We start from the raw sequence: 26820 nt of genomic DNA on the forward strand, positions 1-26820 counted from the left end.
TCTTGTCCAGACATCTGACCTCACTGTTACATATTTGAATGGGTTGTTAGTTTTATAAAAATAAAGAACCTCCTAAATCTTGTGGAGAACCTTCCCAGAGGAGCTGAAGCTGTTAGAACTGCAAAGGGTTGACTGGCATCAAATTAAAGCCTATAGATGAAGATTAGGATGAAACTCAAGTTGATATATATGTGAAGATTAATAAGCAAAAATCTTTGGCATGTGAAGCATTCAAACAATAAATTAGATTAATTAGAAACGTGCAGAAGTGGTGAATTTGTCAGACTATCCATTTGGCCCACAGACAGTTGTGCCGAGACCCAGGTCAGCAGGTTCTGCAACTTTGGTCATCGCCATAGTTTACTATGCCTCTGTCCGGCTCTGAATGAAGATACAAAATCTGAAAAACATTTAGTTTTTCTACTATAGACATATTTTTTCTCTAACAGAAAACACTTCACTTATCTGCAGAATTCACACATAATCGGATAAAGAAATATTGTGACTTTGGAGGTATTGAAAATGTTTTGTTTTTTTGTTTTTTAATCCAAAACGATTAAAATCGTTTATTTCCTGTTGTTTGTGATTAACAGAACCGAGTGCCTTTTATTTTGTTGAGTGGGGTAAGTACTGTTTCCGGTGTTTTGGTTAGCAACACTGGAGAGAGAACTTAACGCCACCGCTGGATGGCAGCGTGCCCGCTCTCACCGGAAGTGCCGGTCCAGCAGCTCACAGGACGTCATTAGGACTCGGTGATGAGATTCTGTGATGAGAGCGAGATCTGAGCAGAGACTCAGCCTGCGGGCGGGAGCTGCTTTCACCTTTAACCCCACATTTTCTACTGCAACATCATCTCACTGTGAGATTATAAATAACAGAAGAATAAAAGCAAAAATATTCTTATGTTAGAATGGCCCAGTCAAAGTTCAGACCTAATTTTAACTGAGAATGTGTGGCTGGACCTGAAAACTGATGTTGACTGATGTTCTCCATCCAATCAGAGTGAGCCGTTTCATGTAGAGGAATGGAGGGAAAATGTTCATCTGTAGACAGAGCAGATCATGGACTCAGAGGAGCTGAGTAAATGTACCGCTCATACTCACAGCTACTTTAGGGCTATCACATCAAATCTCAATAAAATAACTAAAAGACCATCAAAGAGTGACAAATGCCTTCATCAACAAGAGCAATATAAATAATAACCCAAAATGGTGAAGAGATGAAATTGCATTTTGATTAAAACTCATGACATGTAGTTCTGACAGCAGCTTGTTAGCAACAGAGAAGAAAAGAGAACAGCAGAAGGTCTAGTCAAAGTCCGAACTTAAACAACAGATGCCTGAATTGAAACAATTCTATAAAGCATAGCTAGTATCCATTCAGGTTTTCCTTGTTGGATGACCTAAAACAATTCTGTTTAATTAGCAAAACCAGAACAAATCTGGAAAAGAGAAGGAGGGGGGTTGGAGGGGGCACCACCAAAAACCTTCCTTTGTGGAAATTTGAGTGAGTGACTCGTTCATGTGGAACAGATCATGGCTCCTCATGCAGACATGTCTCCGGTTCATTCTCAGACCAACCCTGGCCTTTCCACAAGCATTGGTCTGCGACCTCTCTGCAAATGTTACGCTATCATCCAAGCATGACTGACTTCTCCTTTTCAGCTCGTCTTCCTGCAGCAGCATGGGGAGGGACAGGAGGGGGAGGGGGGTTCACTCTGCCCCCCCCCTTTCCTCCTCCTTCTGATGTGTCAACCATAATTAACTCTGCCACTGTTGCTCCACTCTGCTGATTCTGCAAGGCGGTTAGAGAGTGAAACCACAGCAAAGCAGTGCCTCCTGCTCACAACAAGGTGAGTGTGGCTGCTGTGAAGAGGGTCATCAGCAAATGTGTTTGTTTAGGTGCAACACACACACAGTCAGCATTAAACCCCAGTCTGTGTCTCCTTGCTCAACAGTTGCTTTATTCAATTCAGTTCTTCTCAACACACTCCTTCTTGCTGCCTAATGGGAAAATTTTGAATGAAGCAGCAGCAGATGAAATCTTCTAGATGACTTTTTCTGTTTATAATAAACAACAAATGAAATAGTCTATAGCAGCTCTCTTAACTAGAGATGAGTAAATACTCGTCTACATTTCCACTTTCTCAGTCTTCACTGGTGCTGTCAATCATGCTCGTCTTTGCTGCTCAGCATGCTAATGGCGGAGAATAACTTACCAAGTAGGAAGGACAGGAATCCATTGTTTTCACAGGTCATCTGTCTCACTCATTCTATAAACAGTTTTCATAATTGTAAAAAACAACTTTAATAGTCATACTGCAGGTTTAAAAGGGTTTGTTTCAATTCAGGCAATCGTCTGTGTTGCAATTATTGTTACTTGTGCAAGTTTCTCTGCTAGACTGTTTTCTTAAACTCAACTTTCCATATTCATGTTTAGCTAAAGAACTCTGAACAGCCAGACTCTAACCCATAATGCCATCTGTCAGGTCTCTGCTCTACTCCACGGTGCTTTAGGTGACAGCAATGTATTTCTATATTAAGTTATTATAAAATTGGTCACATGTAACAGAAACTGAATTTCAGAGATTTCATCAACTGTAAGCCATAATCCTCAGCAGAAGAGAATTAAAGTCACTGTGTACTAAACCTCTACATGGGTTTGACTTTTTGAATGGAATGAGAGGAATTGGTTTTTCCTGAGGCGCACCAGACGGAGCGGGCAGGACGTGGGAAAACCCGTTACGTAACCGTGGGACTGAAGTCCAGGACAGCCTAAGTGCTGCGTGACTCGGCAGCACCAAGTCAATTCAGCAGAACATAAATATGAAGCAGTGGCAAATAATCCAAGTAAAGTGAAAGGTTCCACCACTAAATCAGTCTCTCCTCTGAGATGAGCTGGCGACGGCTCATCTCGGACAGGAAGTGGGCTCAGAGACGAGCCAATCGGAAGAAAAACAGCAGACGGAGACAGACTGTCACATTACAGCCAGTGTTTTAATTCACTATGTATTCCCACAAGGCAATAAATGTACAGCAAACTAACACCTAATGTCATACATGATGATGAGCTCAGTCCATGCCACAAGTCTGCAGGAACACAACGGATACCATGACGACACTGCATGAACACACATCCAGACGCCATGCACTATTACTGACCGGAAACAGAAAACCACTCACACTCACACACACACACGCATACACACACTCTCACTCAGTATGAACATTTTTACATCACATGACCCATGGATAGTACACACACGTTTCAATAAAGGACATGACCAGAGTGGCAACCATGGTATAAACAATGCATTAAGAACAGCAACATCAACAAGAACAATAACAGTATTAAAGCTTTTCATGACCATATCAACATTCAGTGTATTGGAAAATACAATCCCAATAGACTCTTTGTATAAAAAGAAGCTTTTCAAGTCAGCATGGAACAAAGAACAGTTCATATGTCAGCGGGGTGGGGGTGTAGGTGGGGGTTGGGGGTGGATGATTCCGTAGAGCCGGAGGACAGGAAGTGTTGGACGTGATGTTGGGGTGAGCGCGGCTCTATGTGGCGTAGCGTTTGGTCCACTGTTTGGCTATCCTGTCGTGCTCTGCTCTGTTGGTCAGGTACTGTGTGGCGATGCTTCCCACCAGGGGGTCCGCTGCAACACAAACACCAGGGTCACCATGGCAACGGCTGCTTTCACAGTTTAACACCTGAATCTGCTTTAATCTAAACCATGTGTCAAACTCGAGGCTCAGGGGTCAAGTCCGGCCCACTGTAGCTTTCCATGTGGCCCACTAGACTCTGGAACTAGTCTTAATATCATTTTATCAGTCACATTAAAGCAGATTATATCTATATACTGCCAACTACATCAATCAGTCCCTCCACTTTGTTGTGCTAATGCATAATTGTGATTTTAATCCAAATTTTCTAAAAATGGTCAAAAACATTGGGTTTAAGTGATGCTAACTCCAACCTACAGATGGCAGTAGCTCTCACTGCTGCCTCAAACTTACCTGATAGTTATAATCTGTGATTGAGTAACAAAAGTCACATTTACCGTCATACATAAGCACAACTATCTGAAAAAACAGAATATTTTGTTAGAAATAGGGCAAAATTAATTTCATGCTGAATATCTTTTCACACTGATTTGTTTAATATTTAATTTTAATTAGTATTGAAATTCATTACAATATTTAATGTTTAAATTATCCCTCAGCAGGTAACCACAAAATAATTTACTAAATTGTTTTATTCTTTTTAGTTAAAAAAAAAATCATCATTCATAAAGTTTAAATACAGCACACTTCTTGTTGTTTGCACAGGTTAGAGACCTTCAGTTTATTGACACTTGGGGAATGATCCAAGCAGATCTGAACAGGATCTGAACTCATTAAGGAGGAGAAAAAACCCAGTTCTCATTTAGCTGCCTAGTTTATCACAGAGGGGACAGAAAGAACTCAGCGTTCTCGTTCCCATCAGCCATCACTTCACATCGTCCCTCTGCCTCAGCTCTTACTTCCCCTGCCTCTCAGTGCCTGACTTTAGAGCAGCAGACAGAAAGTGGATTGGCAGCTCAGGACCAGGTTAGTGGTGATGCTACCTGCTCCATAATAACACCAACTCTTCCAGAACCGGCCATAATGACACTCGTTAACGTTCTAAATGTTGATGTGTGTCCAGTGAAAATAAGTTTAGATGCAAAGAGGAGTTGCACATCTGGTCTTATCTGTACACAACTGAACTCATCATCTTCATTGGTTCTGGGCAGGCTCCTGCTGCTGCTGTGAACCTGAGGCCTTCATGGCTCTGTTCAGGACCTCAGGCCTGTTGGTGTCTCATTTCACTACCTCTCATGCAGACTCGCTGAAGAACACCAGCAGTGTTGTTTCAAACAGACGGTCGTTTCCAGTTCAGCTGCGTAGAGCTCACTGGGAGGGGTCAGAGGTCACATTATCAGAGGATCAATGTGTAAATGGAGGTAAACTCAACCAGCATTCACACATTTTCCACAGACTGGCTATTTTCATCAGTCATTACAACTTTTCCACAAATCTGACCTTCATGTTTTCAGTTTCCTTCCTGTTTGACCAATCACTGCTACTCTGCTAAACTTTGACCAATCCTCTCAGCCCCCTTTTAACTTAACTTCCTGTTTCAAATGCGTCTTGAAAACTGAACCGGCAAGGTGAAATCATATGCAACACTAAACACTAACATTTTCCTTTTCTTTTCTTCAAAAATGTTTAGTAGGATTTGCTGCTACTGTGTTAACAGTTCATGTTAACTTGAATGACCAATAAGGAATTCTTCTTTTGCACTTTGACTTCTCAGGACATGATTTGATTAGTCTTAAGGCAATATATCACCTTAAGAAAAATTTTATTTGCACTTTAAATATTAGCTATGTTAAAATCCTGTCTGTTTTAGGAAGATTGTGTGCAGAAATTTCAATTTCTTTTGTGCAAAAAATAAAGCTTAAAAAATGTGCAACTTTGACCGCAGCTTTTTGAAAATAAAAGGTGCTGAAAAATCAGTTTTTTTAGGTGGCAGCATCAGTAAAAACATAACACACAGAACATGTGAGTCAGGCTGATCGGAGGGAGCTGAGGCTCTCACCAGGGTTGCAGTCGGTGAGCAGGGAGCAGATGGACAGCAGGACCTTGGAGATGGTGAGGGCAGGACTCCAGTTGTCCTTCAGGATATCCAGGCAGATCACCCCCTGGCTGTTGATGTTGCAGTGATAGATCCTGGTGCGGAACGTCACCTGATGACACACAGAGGCCGTAATTAGAGGAAGGAGTGTTCTTAGTGCAAACCTGCCGCACTTTACTTCAGATGCAAACAGGAAGAAGAACAGGTCACAAAAGGGACAATCTGTCCAAATAACTCAAGACTACATTTTTCCAAGAAAAACCTGTACAGCTAAAGTCAGATGAAGTAAAGGCCCCCTGTGGACAGGAAAGGCTGCTGCCTCCGAGTCAATGACACACACCTCGTACTCCGCAGTGTGAAGGTGAAGCTAATGGTCCCTGGGGATCTGATGTAATCAGCGCTGAAGTAAACAAAACACAGCAGATCCTGACATCAGCATGCAGAGCACCGCATCATTAAAGAGTCACCTTTGACCTCTCCACTTTCCTATGGCTGCTAATTTAGACAGGCTAGCTCCTCCTCCATTCCTTCCTTCACATCTCCTCCTCAGGAGAAACAAATCAACCTGCTGTTCAAAACCCAGCCCTGTCATCAGTCTCCCAGGAAGGAAATTGATGACAGGGAACAGAACAGTGAGAGGCAGGCAGGGCGTCTGATGAGAGCAGACTGCAGCTGGACTTTACGTCTCGTGTGTGAACTGTTTCTCTTGTGTTGATCCACTTGTGCCAACGCTGGCAGCCATGAAAGCCATCCCTGGCTCGCTGTGCGGTCTCATTAACAGCCTGTAATCCCATCATGTCTGATGCTAATAGATTATGATGCTGCCTCGGCGTAACAACAGCTTTAAGTCTGATGCAGCATCCCTTCAGTAATATGGAGGAACCTAAGCCTCTGCCCTCAGCTGCTGCATGCTTTCACTCACAACAATCCTCACTGTGGAGAGAACCAGGACCCTGCTAATAGAAAACATCTGTACCTACAGTTCCCAGAAAAACCTTTATCCTTTTATTACAAATGAATCATTATTACCAAAAACTCCCTAATTTTTTCTTCCCATTTACTTCAAAATAAGTGTGAAACGTAAAGAATGCAGCTCATAGCAGCTTCCACTTATTCCACCTGACGTCACATGCTCACTGCAACTGGATGCTCAGAAAATGATTCAAATATGATGGGATTTTAATATTTTAAAAAAGATCTGGTTACAGTTTTCTGCACATTTCACATCATTCTTTTATACAGATGCATTTCCTAATGCTATATTAGTTTAGGATTTGTTGTCTGGACAGTTTGTTTCCTATGTGACATTTTTACTCAGTACAAAATGTTTGATTATCATGTTATAGACAGTGGTCATATTCAGCTGAGAATAGTGTTAATTGAAAAAAAAAACTATATTCATATTTGTATTCATATTTGTTTAATTCTCTAAATACATAAGTTGTACAGTGGTTATATACAACAGCAGTGAAGTAGTGATTAATGGAACGGCCAGACGTTTGATTTAAACATGAGTTTGTTTGTATTAAACATGGCTGCCCTGTGCAATCCTGAGATCTACGCCGTATTCCTGGAGGAATCAGGCTCTATGCTCCACACAGTAAAAGAAATATCATCACAGTGAAGTCATCCATACATTTCATTTAAAGGACTGGGAACTATTGGAGCTACACCAGGAAAATACCTTTTTCACTTTAAAACAGAAATTTTTAAGAACAGTGGTATACATTTTGTAGTTGATTGTAGTAGTATTTTCACACTTCACAGTCTGCTAGTCTCGGTTGCAACATTTTTTCCTTTTCCAGCTGCTGCAGTTTGCTTTTACTGCTCTGTGTCAGACTAACCAAACCAACCGGACTTTCTACCAAACCAACTGGAGTTTGATTAAAGCAGACTAAACAGGGCTGGTGCAAATGCACCCTTAATTTCAACCAAGTGCTTGTTTAAAGTAAAGCATAATGTTGCAATAAAGATTGCAAATCTATACACTGTGCATGTCTAAGGGAATAAAATCACAGTAAAATGTATTAAAACTAGCTTTTTATTCCAACTATCATTAACAAATTTTCCTATCATATTTTCATCAAACAAATAAAATGAACAGCTGTGTAAAATGTGAGTTTAGATGAAGATAATTAGGTCAAAAACAATTAATAATCTTTTCCCGTGTCTGGTTTTAGCTCAGGGATCAACTACAAATCTACGTTAGGCGCCCTCTCAGTCCTCTTCTTACCCGATACACACACTCCACAGTCATCTGGACAAATGGAATAAAAAGAAACCAAACAGAATCACAGCTGATAACTATAACAATAAGACAGATGAAAACAGTTTAGTTTAAACGGAGGTAACAGATTGAGCCACGCTTGCTTCATTGCGCTCCATGGAGTGTTAAACAACCTCGTCTGGAAACAATATGCATGTCTCACAGGGGGAAACGATGTGAAAACTGTGCTTTAGGTCAAAGGCATGAGAAAATAAATCAATGGAGGGATGTAATGTTAGAGGGGGATAATCCCTCAGACACTGAGGGTCTGAAGGAAACCTGTACAGGTAATGTCCTTTTTGTCCTCAGTCTCCACCTAAGTGTATTGGTGTCAGTCTTAGCCGTTTACTTAATCCTAATATCAGTGAGTGAACCAGTGAAGACAGCAGCTGCTGCTGTCTGATTGGGCCCTGAGTTACTGGTCGGCACATCTCACAGCCTCACTGGAAAAAACAAGACAGCAGGAGGCCAAAAGTGTCGATGAGCTCAGCTTCCCCTCTGCACAGTCAGGAAAGTAGCTTCTGCAGCAAAAGACGGGCTCCTCTGGAACAGCTTCTGGGTGGGCTCACGACTGCAGGTCAAATCCACTGGGCTACAGACAGGAATATAATACACATCAAACTTTCTCTTAATACACCTGTGTCAGGATGAATTCACAGCAGTCTACTTTAATCCAACTCCACTTCATTTGCCTAGATAGTCCAGATGATATGGGGAGGTGTGAATTAATTGAATACTGATGTGGACCAGAGAAGCCAACTCAGTCTGGATTTGGTTTAAGAGAACTCTGTTGCGGTTTGAAAGCATGAATGCCAAGTGAACTGGAGGCTGCTCCAAAAACAGGAAGAGGACAACATTCTGAGTAAATAAAACCAAAATAAACTCATGAGTCCCATTGCTAAAAATCTGATGCCACTCCATTTTGGTTTCCATTCGTGGAGAAGGAAGTTGTGTTCAGTGTCTTCTTCAGAAGTTTTCATATTGTTTCCTTCAGTGGTTCTTGGTGCAACGCCACAATCGGCGAGAGGAGGAACAGGCTTTTCAAAATGGACAATAAGCATACTGCCAAATGAGTTACAAAAGTGGCTTAAGGACAACAAAGTCAAAGTTTTGGAGTGACCATCACAAAGCCCTGAACTTAACCCTTTAGAGTAGGGGCCTTCAACTCCAGGCTTGAAGGGCAGGTGTCCTGCAACTTTTAGGTACGTCTCTATTTCAACACCTGAGTAATGAGGTCATTAGCAGGACTCTGGAGAACTTGACAGCACTTAGGAGTTGGTTGGTCCAGGGACACATCTAAGAGCAGCAGGACACCTGCACTAGAGGACTGGGATTACCGCCCCCCTCCCCCTCCTAGAGAATGCTTGAGCTGAGATACACACCTTTGAGTCGAGATCAAAAGTGTGTATGAGGAAGGTGGTAATAAACTGCCATCCTCATACACACTGTGAAGAAAAATGGTCCAAAACTCCAGCAACTATTGTAGCTCAACTTATGAATTTAAAGAAAATAGAAAAAAACTCTCCCATTATTCTGACTTTAAAAAACAGAAATAATTTTGGCAAGCCAACCTGACAAACGGATCTGATTTAACATCACAGATTGGGAAAATTTGTATTTTTTATAGATGGATGGTGTCAACTTTACTACAGCTTTGGTTTAGTTTTACTTGGCTTATCAACATTGATCCTAATTGACATTGTCCAATTGTGCTGCTGAGACACTGCAAGGCAAGGCAGCAATACATGACGGCATACATAGCAGAGAAGGGCTCAAAAGAAAGTGAATGAGTCCTCATACTGATTGGTCAGAGACCTACATTAACCACAAACAGGAATGAGTGCAATTAAGGTATAGCGATTTCAAAAAGCAGACAAATCAGTCATCAAAAAGTGATGACTGATTTGTGCTAACCACCTACATGTGGGTTTACACCATCAGCGACAAGAGGTCCGGTGTGACAGAAGTTCACCACAGCCTCCATGCTCTGCATCAAGAAGTTAAAGCTGTCACAAGTCCCCTCATTGCACAATATGGTACAATTAGCATCTGGTGAATCATCAGGTAGCGCTCTCACAAGAAAGAATACTTTCCCTCTACACATTTTGGGACAGACTTTTTCCCTCAAGTCTGTCCCATTATTAATTTCTTCTTAATTTCCCAGATCCAAGGTCATTGTAAACTAGTAGTTCTCAATTATTTTATGCTATTCTTCACCTAAGAAGCCCTTCTTACCCCCACATCTAAGGAATTGAATATACTATTGAGATCCAGATAAATTTAATTATTCATCTGTACAAACGTTTGTATGAGTTTCCAGCACCAGAATTCTGCATACCTTCACCTTATTATCAAAAAAACTTAGGTCTTAAGTTCAGGCAGCTCATTTTATTTCAACTTATTTCCAAGTTCTGTTTATTAACTTGATTTTTAACATTTAATCAAGACTCTTCATTTTGTGTGAAAAATGATTCACTGGGATGTACATTGTTTGAGACCAAAACTCAGTAAAAGTGTTTTAACTGTAAACTTTGGTTAGCAGAGTCCTGAATACCTGTGCAGACTGTCTCACAGTCTCACAAACTGAGGTTGACAAACAGACCACAGTTTGTGAGACTGAAGGACTGTGTGTCTAACCAGGTGGTTAGAAGTACAGGAGCACCACAGGGTACTGTACCCTCACCATTCCTTTTCACTCTGTACACTTCAGACTTCCAGTATACGTCCAACTCCTGTGATCTACAGAAATGATGTCTGATGTCTCTACAGTTGTTGGAATTGTGTATCAGACATGGTGAATTCCAGTTTGGCTTTTTTGGGTTTCTTTGGTTTTTTTTCCCATAGTATCAAAAGAAAGTGAATGAGTGAATGAAAACACAATCTATTATGGTTTACAACCGTGCTATCAGAAAGTTACATAACTTGCTCTTGGAGTTCACTATATAGTTTTGGATGGTGTTCTTGATTCCTTTTCCACCATTCACACTATCTGTCTTGGGTTATATTTCTTCTCGTTTCCACTTCCTGGCTGGTTGGCTGCAGAAACCTTAGACTTTCAATAGTATTAGCAACAGTAAACACAGGACCATGAAGCTGCTAGGAGAGGATTTTGGAGTCTTCACTTTGAACATGGACATCTGTGAGTTTCTTTCCGAGTTCCTGAGCTTTCATCTTTGTCCAGAATCTATTCCCTTTTAAGTAAGATGGATCTCTGATAAAAAGCTTGAATGTATCAGTGATACTAATTAAGGTTAAATATGACAATGATGCAAGGATCCGTTCTGTTTAGGGGAACCAATATATCTGTTTACTCCATATTAGCATGTTTATAAAGTAAAATTAATATCTTAATTTTGTTCACATGTTAAACACAAGCAAGGTTGGTTTATAAAGCTGCTTTTAACTGACTTCAGGAGAAATGAACCATTTCAAAAGGATGTAAGACAGTGGTCCCCAAACTACGGCCTGCGGGCCGGATCCGGCCCGCCTCCACATTTGGTCTGGCCCCCTGAACAATACCAAAGAGCATTTAGATTTTTTTTCCATGTACCGCATTTTCCAGACTATAAGCCGCTACTTTTTTCCTAAGCTTTGAAATTTGCGGCTTATAGCCCCGTGTGGCTTAAATGTGGATTTTTCTTCCACCACCAGGGGCCTCTTTAGTAGGATGTGAATCATTGGAAGTCAAAATTGGAAATCAAAGAAGAAAGTGCCCATTAAAACAGAATTAGATTTTCATATGGAATTGAAATTTCAGAATGTTATTGATCAGTTAAATAGCATTGAGGGGAAAAAGAAGATTTTTTTGTTTTTTTAAATAATACTGGGATCATTGTGAGAATTTGAGGTATAGATATTAGGATCCAATAGATGGCAGTAGTTCAACAATAATGGATGCAAGCTGCCGTTGAAATCTAAAGAAGAAGAAGAAGAAGAAGAAGAAGAAGAAGACGACGACGACGACGTTGCGGCTTATACTCCGGAAAATATGGTATTTATTTCATAAATAGTGTTATTTCCTGGATTTATTCTGTGAAGAACCCAGAGAGAGTTATTTGATTGTGCTTTCTGGGAAACAATAAATTTTTACATTTAGGCACTCCGGCAATCGTCACACTTTTTTTGTTACAAACTGACTCCGGCCCCCCACCAGAGAAGGGAAAAGTTATGTGGCCCTCACAGGAAAAAGTTTGGGGACCCCTGATGTAAGAAGACAAGCACCACTTGTCTACATCTCTACATATTGATTTATAACAGAAAAAAAAGCATTACATGTTTCTGTCAGTTCTTAATATGAGAAGACCCCTATCTGAAAAGATCTACAGGAAAAACATTTCTGGTTCAGAGTTTGCACAGCATTTCAAGCATAAAAACAGAAATGAACAGCAGTTTGAAAAAGCTAAATACCCTAAACCCCCAAGGACACCGCCCTGGTCTGCTGCATGGCCACATGTCCTTTGTCCTTTATTTTAAAATGTCTCAGTTTAACCAACAGATGTAATTAAGAATGTCTGATAGCATAAAACCAAAACTATGAACAACAAAAGAAGCACAACTTGAAACAAAGGGGATGTGGCAACCGCCGTCAGTCAGCCCACTGTGTAAATACGAACACACAATTGCATCAGCAGAAGACAGACATGAAACCCACAGACTGACTGGAAGGAAATCAAAGGCTGCTGAATGCTGCAGCCAGTGGAACAAGGGGAGGCAACCCAACAAGAAATGTCTCTGGCTGGCCCAAAAACTCCAGGTCATGTGAGGAATTGGTTTACCAAGAAGAAAAACTGTCCACTCAATGCTTTCTCTTTAGGCAACATGCTGTACTTCTGAAAATTATTCACCCCTGTGAATGTTTTCTCTTTTTGTTGTGTTTACAAATCAATTATGATCAACAACAATTGGTTTTATTTGACAAGTAAATTTACAACAAAAAAAATCTTTTCATGCCAAAGTGAAAACTGATTTCTATAAGGTAAGGTAATTTTATTTATATAGCACATTTTCAGCAACAAGGCAATTCAAAGTGCTTTACAAAGCACTTTAAGTTATGACACAAATAAAAATATTTAACTGCATAATATTCACCCCCTCTAAAATGACTGACCTAGTTCACCAGAGATCCAGCCAACTGGTGCTGGTCCAATCACAATAGCTGCGTTTCCATTACAAATGTGCGCCAATATTTGTCTATATTTTGCAACTGTCAAAAAAACAATTTTGCAATTGCAACGTTTTCATTGAATAAGAAATTAAATTAAAATCACATGTGAATAAGCTTGCTTAAGCAATAAGTCATTAAAAATCATGTCAGCAACAGATGTAAACAGTTATACAAGATAAATCTGGAAGGTCCATTTAGTGGTTCAATAGTATTCCTTGCTAAATCCTAAAACCAGCCCATCAGACACCAACAACCATGCTGCGTTCAAAGTCCCTTATATCCTCTTCGATTCCTATCCTGATGCTCAGTAGAAAGTCGTTTCCACCATGTCTAGATTCATAAAAATCTGCATTTTTAGATTCCTAAAAATTCAGAGCTACCATGTGGTCCAATATTGGCCAGTCATCTTTAGAAAAATCTTTTTTTTTTCACTTATAGTGCCACTCACTCTTTTTGTTGCTACATACCGTTTTGTTACAATAGTTTTGCAACAAAGTGTTTTTGCTTGTAGACAAATTTCAAATATGGGTTCACTGTGATTGGCCAGTGTGTTTCTTGTGTTTACAAACAAGTGAAAGAGTGTACCTAATAAAGTGGCCAGTGGGTGTATTTTGTATATTTTGTAGATACTTCAATCCTGAACAAAGTTAGCAGAAACTAATTTTACTGTTTCATACTTGCTGTACAAGAATGTGAAATCACTTCCTTTCATTCCAGGAAGTGAAGCGTAAACATTGCCGAAATGCTCTGTGGTGTTCTGAAATGGTTCGCCTGTAAAAGCCACTGCTGCCAATTCAGCAGCATTAATGCTAAATTATTCTTTTTTTAGATCCCCACACAAGGCTCCCAGAAAAATATCTTCAAATTTTTATGAAACCAGTTGCCAGCTTTTCCCCGCATGAGCAGAAGGAAAATTCTTTCCGGATGTTACTTCTCCTTGGCAGTGCCAGTGGGAACTGGCAGCAAAAGCTCCGAAAATCTGAACTAGAGCATAAAGTGTTGTGGTACATCATGAAGCTGTGCAGTTTTAGAGGTCCAGAGAGACTGGAGGTGTAATGATGTGCTTAAGCCAAGAGACAAGACGATATATTAGATCAGAATAATCATTCCCCTCCTCCCACAAAGGTTTTATAAAACAAGGCTGAGTTTTCAAGAAACAGTAGTCAGTGCAGAGTTATTTAGTTTAGCTATGGTTTCCCAAATACTGCTGTGTTCAAGCAGGACAATATTCGAGCTGGTCCTGATGCCTCATACTTTTTGTGTTTTCTAAAATAGAAGTAAACATTTCACAAATCACAGGGTGTTTTAAAGTATCTCTGTTTAGTTTGGAAATGCTCAGTTCAGGTTTGATCAATCCGAATATGGAAAAGTACAGAGCTAGAAGTGATCCCATGTAGTCTTTGATAAATGGTGAAAGAGCCTTTAAGTGAGGCCAACTTTCTCAAGGCCATTAACACATTCAAACTGACCTGGTTTGTATGTTCTACAAAATATAATAGAGACTCTGCAATTAGTTGGCAATAACAGTTCTTATTTGGCCAATAATTTCAATGATTTGAACAGCAAACAGGAATCTGTAAATTATAAACCAACTTCATGATCATCAGTCAGCCAAGGTCAGTGCCCTATTTTCTTATACGGTACTTAAAAACTGCATTATTAAAATAGCAAAAGATAAACACTTCAGATATCTTACTTCATGTGTAATAAATCTCTGCCAATTGATCGTTTCACTTTCTAAAATGACGGGCAAGAAATATTGCACTTTTATGAAAAATTCAAACTTTTGGAGATATACTAGTGTTTATGTATGTAAGGCTGTTGCATTAACCAATGAATCAATGAATCGCAAGTTAAAATGTTACTTTCCATTGTGATGATTAATATTTTTTGAAGGCCAAATCTGTTTACAGGGACATCATAATACGTTTTATTCATGTTATGGTTGTAAACACTTTCTGAGGTTGTCATGTTTGATTTTAGATATTTAACATATCTTCCAGTTCCAGTGTTAAGTGTTCTTTTCAAAATTAAACTTTATTGCTCTTTAAGAGTGCAAACAAACATTGTTTTGAAATAATCAACATATTACTTAAAATGATTTCAAGAAAACAATATTATCATATATCGCAGTAATTTCTTTGACAGTTTATAGTCCAGTAAAGTATGACCCAGGTATATGGTAAAAAAACAAACGTGTCTTTGTTCAAAGCAGCAGCTTAAACACAGGGGGCGCTCTGCTGAGCGGCAGGGAACCACTTACCTTGGGGGGTTTGAAGGGGTAGTCTGGTGTGAAGGCGATGTCCAGGAAGAACACTCCTCCCTCGTACACGGAGCCCGGGGGGCCCAGGATGGTGGACCTCCACTCATAGATGTTGTCTCCTTTAGGGCCGGCACTGGGGGCCCAAACAGAAAACAATGCGTTGTTAAACAGAGAAAGAGCATCAGGAGGAGAACGACAACCATCTCTGAAGGTGAGACATACACGCAAACATGCACGCACGCACGCACGCACGCAACACACACACACACACACACACACACACACACACACACACACACACACACACACACACACACACACACACACACACACACACACACAGCTGAGCAGAAAGGTGTTGAGCAGCAGCTGCTCTGTGTCCTCACTATTGATCAGCATTTAACTGCCGGGCAGCTAACGGTTACCAAGTTTCACTGTTGGTCCTCCTTCCCCTCTACTCACAAACGCATGCACACACAGATGCAGACACACGTACATACACGCATGCAAACACACACGAACGAACAAACACACAGCTGGAAGACGAGAGGAACTAATCAAATCCCATTCTGTACTGGAATTAGGCCAGATGCCCCCGTTGGTTCCATGTATTACTTTAACTTTCATCATTTACACAATCTGAGAGAACCAGAGAGGAAGAAGAGCTTGTGTGTGCGCAAGTGTATGTGTGCGTGTGTGTGCGTGTGTGCGTGTGTGTGCGCGAGTGTGTGTGTGCGTGTGGGTGTGTGTGTGCGTGTGTGTGTGCGTCCTTGTATTTGATACAGGAACCATTTTCCTAACACATATTACATTGAGGAGACCGACTGTTCTTTGTGGAGACCAACGCCTGGTCCCTACAAGAGCAAATGCTGTTTTTGGGTTATGAGTTAGGTTTAGGACTAAGATGTGAATTGAGTTTAGGTTAGGTTTGGGTTAGGTATGTCCTGGTAATTTTTAGGTTTAGGGTAAGAGTCAGGTTGTAGAGATAAATAGAAATCAATTAAAGTCCCTGTAAAGATACAGAAACATAATGTGTGTATGTGTGAGTGTGTGTGCATGAGACACATTACAATGAGATAAGAACCTGAGTGTGGTTGCTCATGTTAAACATCAGCAGTAGTAAAGCATGGGGCCACTGCAGAGCTGGCCCCTCTCAGTGTGTGTTTGGACCCAGAGGAATTACTGCAGAAACAACAGCCACGTTCCTTTGATAGCCTACAAGGGCCGGATGCCGGGGCCGGGGGGTTGGTTGGTCAATGAAAGGCTTCCCTCACTGTGAGACATCACTGGTGTGATTTCAAAGTATACCAGTGGTTTTATTAAAGCGCTGCTGGCTTCAGTTCAGATTAAGTCTGATGATATGTGGCTGACTAACAGCTTTACTTCACACAGCAGACAGATGGGACCAGCTTTGCTGAAGTTCAACCCTCACAAGATCCAGACCTGATTCAGTTAACACTCAATGATTCAGCTTCATGCTTCACAACAGGACACCTTCCTGATCATTCAGATGTTTAATGAATGAGACTTAGGACATGTATCCCAACATTAATGTGCAAAAGAAAATCATATATTTTTATTTTTTGTATATATTAGTAAGACTGGAAAACTACTGTACTTGTGCTCCTTGGGAGATTATGGTACCTATAGATATTGTCACATTATTTGAAGACATTCATTTTCTTTCATTTGAATTTTTTTCCCTATATGTCATCATGGGGATTACATATAGATCTATTCATTTCAGGGTTTCCCCCAGTGTATTATAAGCCTGGCAGCCCGCCATGCTTTACTAGCCCCGCCGCCAGGCTAAGCGTTGCTTGTTTACGTTTCTAGAAAAAAAAAAAAAATCGTGTTTATTTTTTAAAGCCGGGCTGCAACCGTGACTTTTGCTCTTAGCATTTCACTAGCAGACCAGATTTATTCCTAAAGGATAGGTTTATAATAGATAGGTTTATAGTTTATGCATTTAAAGCCGACAGCGCGTGGACTAATCACACAGCTGCCTCGCGCTCTGCCGCTGCTTCACCTCAGCGGGATCGCGCGCGCCTCTTTCTACTCAAACTGGACACAGGCTGACCTGTATGGATATTTACATAAACTTAGTGAGGAATTATGATCCTTTGGAGAACTCTAGGTAAGAGTTTAAAACCCGCCGCGTTAGCTCTGGTTGCGCAGCTCAATGTGAATCGCAGGAATAACATGTAGCGAATTCAGAGATGCGCGTTGTGGAGCGGTGAGAATGATTGGTAACACTTTATTTGAAGGGGGGTGAATAAGACTGACATAACACTGTCATAAACACCTGTAGTGAACATGAATAAGCCTTCATTAATATTTATGACTGTTGTCATAAAGCGTCATTCGGTAAATTATGACACTTTTAATACAAAGTTGACATGATTCAAAATGTCGTTTTTATGACAACTTGACATTAACCAAGAAATCATTACTGATATAAATTTGTTATAAAAGTATTACTGATTGCACTTTAAAAATCATGTAACTTTATGTTATTAAAGGTAAAGTTTAAACAGTACAGCTGCCCAGCGTGTGGCTCTGTGTCTGTCTTCCCTGTAAAGTTTATGTCTGTGGTCGCGGTTGGCCGGAGCGTTCTCCTCGGAGTCACGCATCACGCTGATTTTATATTATTTTATTATTATTTTTAGTATTATTTTTCCGGTTACACGATGCATCAAACCATATCAAATGCGTTGTCTACTTAGAGTTAATGCGCGCGGCCGCACGGAGATCTGAGAAACTCGTGACCGTCAGGCACGGTCGAGTACCATAAACTCGACCAACCAGAATAGTTTCTGTGACGCTTAAAACCTCAACAGACACGAAATGGAACAACTACTAAAACCACATTAGCAGCATTGAATTAAATACCCTGTTTGTTGCGCATCTCTGCGCAGTGCAGCAGATTACCTCATCATGCAGGGCCGGTCCAAGGCTGTATGAGGGCTTGAGCAGAATTTGATTTAGGGGTCCCTTTTGTTGCTATAAACATCAGAACCTCTAACAGCTTCTGTTAGATTTAGTGAAATATGGGAGAAGGGAGTAGTTTAATTGGCCAGCCTAAAAAGCAATAAGTTATAATCACAGTTTACTAATTTGTATTTGTAAATTCAAAGATTAAACTCACAGCATCATATTGTTGATATGGTAACAAAACAATCTAACTATGAATATTGTTCTTTGAAGTTTTACAAAGTAAACTTGCCAGCTCCTTAAAATCTTGTATTTAAATGTTAAAGAATTTAAAATCATTAAATTTATTTATGCCTAAACAATTGAATAAAGTTTAACAGCATTGATAATCTCAATAAACAAGTGTTACAATTTATGTATCTGTGGTCTGTTTTAAAATATTAGCGTTTATGGGGCCCCTGAAGCTCTTGGGGGCCTGATGGAGCTGCTGACTTAATTTGGATTAAACATAAGTGCAAATTTGTTGTTTTAATACTAGTTGTGTGTTTAAATAGCATTTCACTGGAGATGTTTTTCTGTAACATATAATTACACAGTAATACTTTTACATTTCCTGTCAACTTAATATCTTTTAATACAAAAACACGGTGGACCACCGGTGGACCGACTCGACACCCCGACCACCGGGCTTAGCAAGTTTTCTGGGGGAAACCCTGCATTTGTTTCCATGCTCTACTCCTTTTCATTTCTCCTACTTCTCACCTGCATTTCCCTTCATAGTAACTTTTTAAAAATAAATTCAGAAAGAGACTGAACACATTTTACTTTAATGGAAGATGTGAAAGGAGGACATCTTTGCTCTTTAAAAGAAACATGAAGATCAGAGTAAAGTTTTCCAGAAGGACAGAGACCAGGACTTCTGGAAAAATGTTCTTTGGACAGATGAGTCTAAAACTGATCTGAGACCAGAACAGAGGACATGTTGGACAGGAACCAGATCCAGTATTCCAGATAAAGAACTGCCAGCTGTTAAGCACAGAGTTGGCAGTGTCATGGTTTGGGGATGATTTGCTGCAGCAGGACCTGGTCAGCTCGCCATCACAAACTCTACCATTTATCAGAGAGAACGGCCTGAAGAAAATCTGAGAGCTTTCTTAAGGAAATAAAAGCTGAAGCAGAATCAGATCCTGCTACATGACAATGAACCAAACTAAACCAGACAATACATCAAAGACTGGCTGAGAGGCCAATGGAAGGCTGTGGGCCGGGTCAAAGTCCAGACCTGGGATTCACTGAGATGCTGTGGGGCGACTTGAAACAGGCAAAAGATGTAAAAATCTCTTTAAACATCTGACAGCTGAAAGTGAGGAGTGGGACAAATGAGCGTCAGACTGATAGTCTCTCTCTCAGGTTTTTAGCTTGGGGGAGGCAGAGTAGTTATAAGTGGCAGGGTGTCCTACCTTTTCCTTGAGGATCATTTTTCTTGTGTACTTGGAATGAATTAGTTTATTTTCCTGATTATAAATATGAATAAAACTAGACATCAACGAGAGAACCTTTACTTTGAAAGAACTGAACATTTAGTGTGTGTCTAGATCTAAGGTTTGCTGCGTGACCTTAACCTTGTAGTACCTGTCCATCAGCTCATATTTATGACTGAATGACACTTAAGAAAAAAGGTCTGTTTAGAGTTCCAGTGACCCACAAAAACTACACAGAGAGCATAAATCATTGGATGAAATGCATAACCTGAAAATACCAACTTCCTCTGTTATTTTTCTGCAAAACCTTCATAAAATCCGACACTAAAGAACCACTGTTTGCAGGCCCAGCTCAGAAATTATAATTACTGCCCTAAAAGCATTCATTATTCAAGCAGTATAGCAAGGTAGACTTTAAAAATAGTCTTTTAGGGGTCCCACGGCTAGCCCAACACTCATTTTTCTCTCAACTATGTTCCCACAGTTTGCCTTGTAGCATCTGGAAATATTTAGAGCTCTGAAGAGACTGCCTCATTTCCCCAAGTGCAGCTTGTTCCTCCTACCTCTGACAGGAAGATCTGGGATCCAGTGCTGGCAGAGAGACATTTTTATCAGCCACCAGGTCTGTCAGGCTGATGGACGAACCAGATCTTACAATTCACCCAGGGGTGTCTGCCGTTATTCCTCCAAGGGAACCTGTCTGCTACGTTCAAATGTGGGCAAGTGGTCTTTAGAATTTCACTTTTGCTCCACAGCAAACCAAAACAACCACTTCAAATGGTGTCAGATTCCTCAATGAGAGATGTTGATCTCTCAGGAAAAGGTGGGAAAAATGGAGTGTTAAGTGTGCACATCCTTAGGCTAAAACTTCTGTTGCTATTTTGTTGAACTTACAGGAAGATTTCAGTCTTGGGTAAAAGTAGAAAAGCAGAAAAGTAACCATGCATTGGGGCCAGTGGGGCAATCAGGGCCACTACCAGCAGGTGAGGCAGGGACATGATGGCAGACGAAATGAGGGTTTCGAACCGGTAACTCACCGGTTACAGGACAAACTGCTCCTCACTTGCAAAGGAAGGCCAAGATGAATTCATTCTTGCCCAGCACCTTGCAAAAGTTTTTCTACTTTTTAAATGTTTTGAACTCTTTCCCTATTACTCACATTCTAACCACTGTTGGTGTAGATTACTGGGAATTAAAGTGATGAAGGAGCATATAGGTTCAAAGGGGAGATAAATAAAAAGGGGAAATCATACAAGGTTTTCAAAGTTTTTCTTCAAATAAAAATCTGAAAAGTATTCTGATGTGAACCTCAAAAGGTTTGAATCAGCTTTGCACATCTACAGACTGAAATTATGTTTATATGTAATTGACTCGGATTCTCTCTGCTTGATTGGGCTGAATTGACTTCCTTAAATTCCTTTAGACGTGTGTTGCAAATTGGTGTTACATAAATGAACTTAATTGAATTGAAAACTGAATTTTATTAGAATTTAGATTTTGGCTCTCCTGGCCACATCTGATCCTTCCACTGAGGGAAATATAAACAGATTTTTACCAAGCATGCGGACACAGTCTATAGTGTAAGGAGACTTCTTATGTTCACCAGCTGTCTTCATTTGCTTCAGTTTTGTGTCGACAACTGGGGGGCAGGTAGGAGGAAGATCAGGCATGGTGCTGGTCCAACACCCTTCAAACTTCCATTCAGCACTAAACCTACTGCACCTCTCTCATTGTCTTCTTGAGCATGTTGCCTAGCGACATTGCATCCCTGTGCATATCTATGTACAACATTTCCCTGGAAATGACAGCGCAACAAGTCAACATCAGCAACACTCAGATATGAATCTTTATGGTTCATAATATCTGTACTGCTCCTTTAAGAACTGATCAATAAACATAAAGCAATGAACTTAGTCAATAAGATCCTGCAAAAGGACTCGTGGCACACATAACTTATAAACTCCTAATGACAGCTCATAGGGAGGCATCAAGTCTAACAAGCTTCCTGGGTGCTTGTTGTCATGGCGCCGACAGGACCGTAGACATCTATTAACATGGAGCCAGTGAAATGAAATGAACTGTTCAGGTTTTGTGGTTGAACTCCTCTGATGGTGGCAGTGCAGTCAGCACCCAGCAGCTCTGGCTCGATGATATTACGATGTATGACACGATGGTCTGCTGATGTCTCTATCACACAGGGTTTGGCTGATACTGTGTAAGGCTTCTATGGGTTTTTTGTGTTTTTTTTTCTGGCTGTTGTGGCCTTTATTTGACAGTGGTCAGACAGGAAAGTGATATCTAAAAGAGGGGGAAATGTGGCAAAGGTCAATGGACCGGGACTCAAAGCGGTGACGGCTGCATCGAGGTCTGAAGCCTCCTTATATGGGTTGCGCGCTCTATAGTCCTGCTCCACTGCTGCATCCAGGACCTGATCTGTTTAAGGAAGCCAAGTAATAATTAGCTGATTCTGCAATAAACACTCAAGCAGGAAGATCCTTTATGTTGGACTGGTTAAAGCCAGAGGGAAACCTACACAGCCCTTAAATAACTTTTTTGGGGTCTACAATCATGGAATCAGGCTTAGAGGAGCCGACTCTGATCGTGGTCACTTCACACTTGGCTGTAAAACGTTCTAGTATATGCTAAAAGTTACAGCTTGAAGATACCAAAAGAACCCAAATCATCTGGAAAGACGAAACTCTGAGGTGCCAAACCCAGATCCTGTGCATGCACACCACAAACAGAGAGACAAGGGACAACCCTGGTAAAACCCAGCCTTTTACTGGGAACATGCTTGACTTGAAAAAAATAGACATCACTCTGGCTTTGGTTGGACAAAGACCAACATTCCTTAAAATCATCCCCATTGGGCTCCACACAAAATGCCTTACAGTTATAAGCCTTCTCCAGATCCATAAAACACATGTAGAGCCAAGAGATCCAAGTCAGCATGATCTTGTGAATGTGACATAGATTTGTTTGGGTACAATTTATTCTGCGTATTACAACTTGGCTTTCCACAACGTACTGAAGCTGCTGTATGTAACTTTCAATGTTTTTTATATATTTGTTAAAATGATCATTATGTTGTGACAGTATGATATAAGACAGATAATCTGTGGAAAAAATTGAACTCCATTGCCTTCTCCCAGTACAAACTGCAGAAATACACCATTCAGTCAGAAACAACCAATCAGAGCCAGGAGGAGGATCCTAGTGCTGTCAATCATTCTTGTCCTCAAGCCCTCTCTTCTCCACTACAAGACAACTGGTTCACCACAACATAGCCCTATATGCTAAGACTAGTTAGCATAGCATGTATCATGTGGGTGGATAAATTGTTTTCTTGGACCGGTAAGTTGTTTTTCTACCATTAGCAAATTTAATAGTATACACAAGGCTGACTGACAGTGCTAAGACCCGCCTCCAGGCTCTGATTGGCTTTTGATCGGGAGTAGTACATTTTTGCAGATCACAATAGTAGCAGTGGAAGGAAGTGGATGAGATATTTTTTTTTTCACAGAACATACTCTCCTGACATGGTTACTTACAATTTTAATAAATATGGAAAATACATTTTTGTAAAAGTTATATATTGCAACTTCAATAGTTAAATTACAAGAGAAAACACATGCATTCCAATCCAGTGTTGACAGAACTAGAAAACAGAATTCAATGTCACTCTTCGGTAATATTTATGAATATGAATATTTATGACTGTTGTCATAAAGTGTCATTCGGTAAATTATGACACTTTTAATACAAAGTTGACATTATTCAAAATGTCTTTGTTATGACAACTTGACATTAACCAACAAATCATTACTGTTTAAACTTTACCTTTAATAACATAAAGTTACCTGATTTTTAAAGTGCTAATACTTTTATAACAAATTTATATCAGTAATGATTTCTTGGTTAATGTCAAGTTGTCATAACAAAGACATTTTGAATAATGTCAACTTTGTATTAAAAGTGTCATGATTTACCGAATGACGCTTTATGACAACAGTCATAAATATTCATGAAGGCTTATTCATGTTCACTACAGGTGTTATGTCATGTTTATGAAAGTGTCATGACAGTCTTATTCACCCCCTTCAAATAAAGTGTTACCCACTCTTCTAAGCAATGAGAGAGCCAACAATATCCTTCATATCTGAATGTTTGGACTTTGTCTCCTGGTTGTCATAATTAGATGGGGCGACTGTGGCTCTGTAGGTAAAGTAGTCATCTTGTGATGGGAAGGTTGTAGGTTCGATTCCAGGTTCCTGTCATGTCGATGTGCTTCTGGGCAAGGGACTTAACCCCAAGTTGCCTACCGATTGGTGTATAAATGTGTGAACATGAATGGGTGAATGTGACTATAATGATTGAAAAAGCGCTAGATAAGTAACGTATATATAAGTATAAAGAACAGATCCAGTCTTCTAAAGCTTCACATCGTACTCTGAAAACAGCCAGTGACTTCAATGTGTAGTAGCTTTGCTTTGCAAGGTGAGAGGAACAGAAGCCCTGTGAGACCTCCTGACTGAGATCAGGAATCAGACACTGATACTTTGTTGACATGACCGGGACTCAGCCTCCTCATGCTACAGCTATACAAAAATGACTGATCACATTCACTGCTAATCCAACATGCTAAAGAGAGTTTAAAGTGTATGACCAGTGACCATGTATCATACATCATATATTTTTAGTGAGTTTCTTTATTATTTATTTCAGTTAGGAAGATAACTGCCAATATCTTCCTAATTGAACTGAATGAACAAATTAAAGATCTGTTGTTTCTACATATTTGACCAAGCTTGTGTATGCGTTTAAAAAGAAACATCAAATCAATTCTGCTCTGTTTTTCTCCATTGGATTGGTGTTGGCCGCTACTAAACTTCGGATATCGGTATCAGTATCAGTATTGAAACCCTCTGTTTTAGAGTGACTCCAGCTTTTCTCACACAGTGGGACGTCCCCTCCCTTCAAATTCTAACGACAGGCCATGTCTCATAAAAGCAGGTGACCTTAGTACCAAAATCAGAAATTTAAGCTTTATGCATCATTGTGCTGCAAACAGTAAGAAAAAACACGACTAGATTCTAGAAAAATCCTGAAGTTGCTCTAAAGGAAATAGAGTTTAAGCAACAAAACCTGATAATCCTAGCACACAACACACATGTGGATTAGACAGAACTAAAATAATCCGTAGATTTTTCTTTCATCACATTTATCTATCATTAGGTTTCTCAATTACTGCATCACATACAGGATATCATCTCTGCAGCCCAAAGCACTTCATTCATCTCCTGGGATAAATCCTGCAGATAATAGTCAGAGGTGACTCACTGCCCTTTGCTTCTGAAGAAAGAACATTTCCAACAGTGCTGCTGCTATCAAACAGAAAGAGTTCTTCCTGAACCGTCAACTACCTGATAGCAAGAGGTCCAAGCAGTAAAACCTTAGAGAAAGCACAAAGGAATGAAAGAAATTTGAATGAGAAGCAGAAACAATCTGATGTTTCAGTGACAGAAGACTGAGCTTTGAAGTGATGTTAGTGCAAACATGGACACCATCATTTTTTAAAACCAATAAAAACATACCCAATCTCATCAACTACTAACTACCCAATCTGTAGACATGAATGGTAAAATTTAACTGGAGTTGCTACGTCCACATTTAACACTAACTCTGCATGAAGGTGTTTAAATGACCATGTTCAGGATTTTCCATTACATTTAGGAACTAATGAGAATCAAGTCTTGACTCAGAAAAGAGTCAAGACTATTTTCCTAGAATTAAGATGTTGGTGTTGGGTGTTTATGCAGGATGCTACGTCCCCACAGTGCAGGTGTGTGTTAAAGGCCTGCCTTTTCCTCAATTTTAAAGGCGCAGTATTATGTATGCACCTTACTGTTTACTGGTGCTAATAAAAAAAACACCATCAAAAGTAAACGGTTAAAATATTTCCACATTACATTACAGAAGGCCCAGGGGTGAGCAAGCACTGAATAAGCAGTGCTGAGTAGACAGCTTAGCCGTTTATGTGACATTTAGCAGAACTGCAGGGTAGTGAAACCTGGACGGTGCAAAGGCTGTCGTTTGGAGTGTTGGGGCCAAAAAATACTATCAAATCAGCAGGGTCGATTCAGAGCTGTCACAACATCCTGGTGGCCAGTACTAAGAAACAAAAAAGGCTTTTTCTTTACTAAGTGATTTACAAAGGCTGGATGTAGAAGTTACCCCACTGAAGATCCATCTTAAACCTTCTCACATTTCTTATAAAGGCAAACCTACAGTCAGAAATATTTTATGATTTTAAATGCAAAATGCAGATTTTTTTGTTTCTAGAGTGAGAGCGGAAGTGGCAGTGATAGTAACTAAAGCAAAAAAGCAGTGGTGAAGTTAGCAGTGTGGTATATGATGAGGTTAGCGCTGCTCGTTATCCACAAACGCTCCGGCCAACCAGGGCCACAGACAAACTTTACAGGGAGGACAGACACAGAGCCACATGCTGGGCAGCGTGTTGAGATGTAAACGCCGCATATAATTGTTCGTTCACAAAGATAAATCATTCTCACCGCTCCGCAACGCACCTCTGAATTCGCTACATGTTATTCCTGCGGTTCACATTGAGCTGCGCAACCAGAGCTAACGCGGCGGGTTTTAAACTCTTACCTAGAGTTCTCCAAAGGATCATAATTCCTCACAGTAGGTTGATGTAAATAGCCATACAGGTCAGCCTGTGTCCAGTTTGAGTGAAAGGAGGTGCGCGCGATTCTGCTGAGGTAAAGCAGCGGCAGCGCGTGAGGCAAAACGCAGAGGCGCCAGCTGTGTGATTGGTCCGCGCGCTGTCGGGTTTAAATGCATAAACTATAAACCTGTCTATTATAAACCTATCCTTTAGGAATAAATCTGCACTGCTAGTGAAATGCTCAGAGTAAAAGAGACCCTTGCAGCCTGGCTTTAAAAAAAAAAAAACAACAACAAAAAAACAAACAAACAAAAAAAAATAGATTTTTTTATTTTTTTCCTAGAAACGTAAACAAGCAACGCT

General features: G+C 40.3%; 1 protein-coding gene across 1 annotated transcript in view; it reads right to left on the reverse strand.

Annotated features, from left to right (window-relative positions):
* Nucleotides 1–2975: 2975 nt before the first annotated feature.
* Nucleotides 2976–26820, reverse strand: part of LOC106904889 (ubiquitin-conjugating enzyme E2 E2) — a 52339-nt gene continuing 28494 nt past the window's right edge. The window contains exons 4-6 of the mRNA XM_014969405.2: nucleotides 15358–15490; nucleotides 5629–5776; nucleotides 2976–3661 (exon numbers count right to left, since the gene is read on the reverse strand). Of these exons, the coding sequence (XP_014824891.1) occupies nucleotides 3564–3661; nucleotides 5629–5776; nucleotides 15358–15490 (379 nt within the window). The 3' untranslated portion in view covers nucleotides 2976–3563. The remainder of the gene's footprint in view (nucleotides 3662–5628; nucleotides 5777–15357; nucleotides 15491–26820) is intronic.

The sequence above is a fragment of the Poecilia mexicana genome, unplaced genomic scaffold (assembly GCF_051168715.1).
Source record: "Poecilia mexicana isolate PSO_F unplaced genomic scaffold, ASM5116871v1 scaffold_11, whole genome shotgun sequence".
Classification (NCBI taxonomy): Eukaryota; Metazoa; Chordata; class Actinopteri; order Cyprinodontiformes; family Poeciliidae; genus Poecilia; species Poecilia mexicana.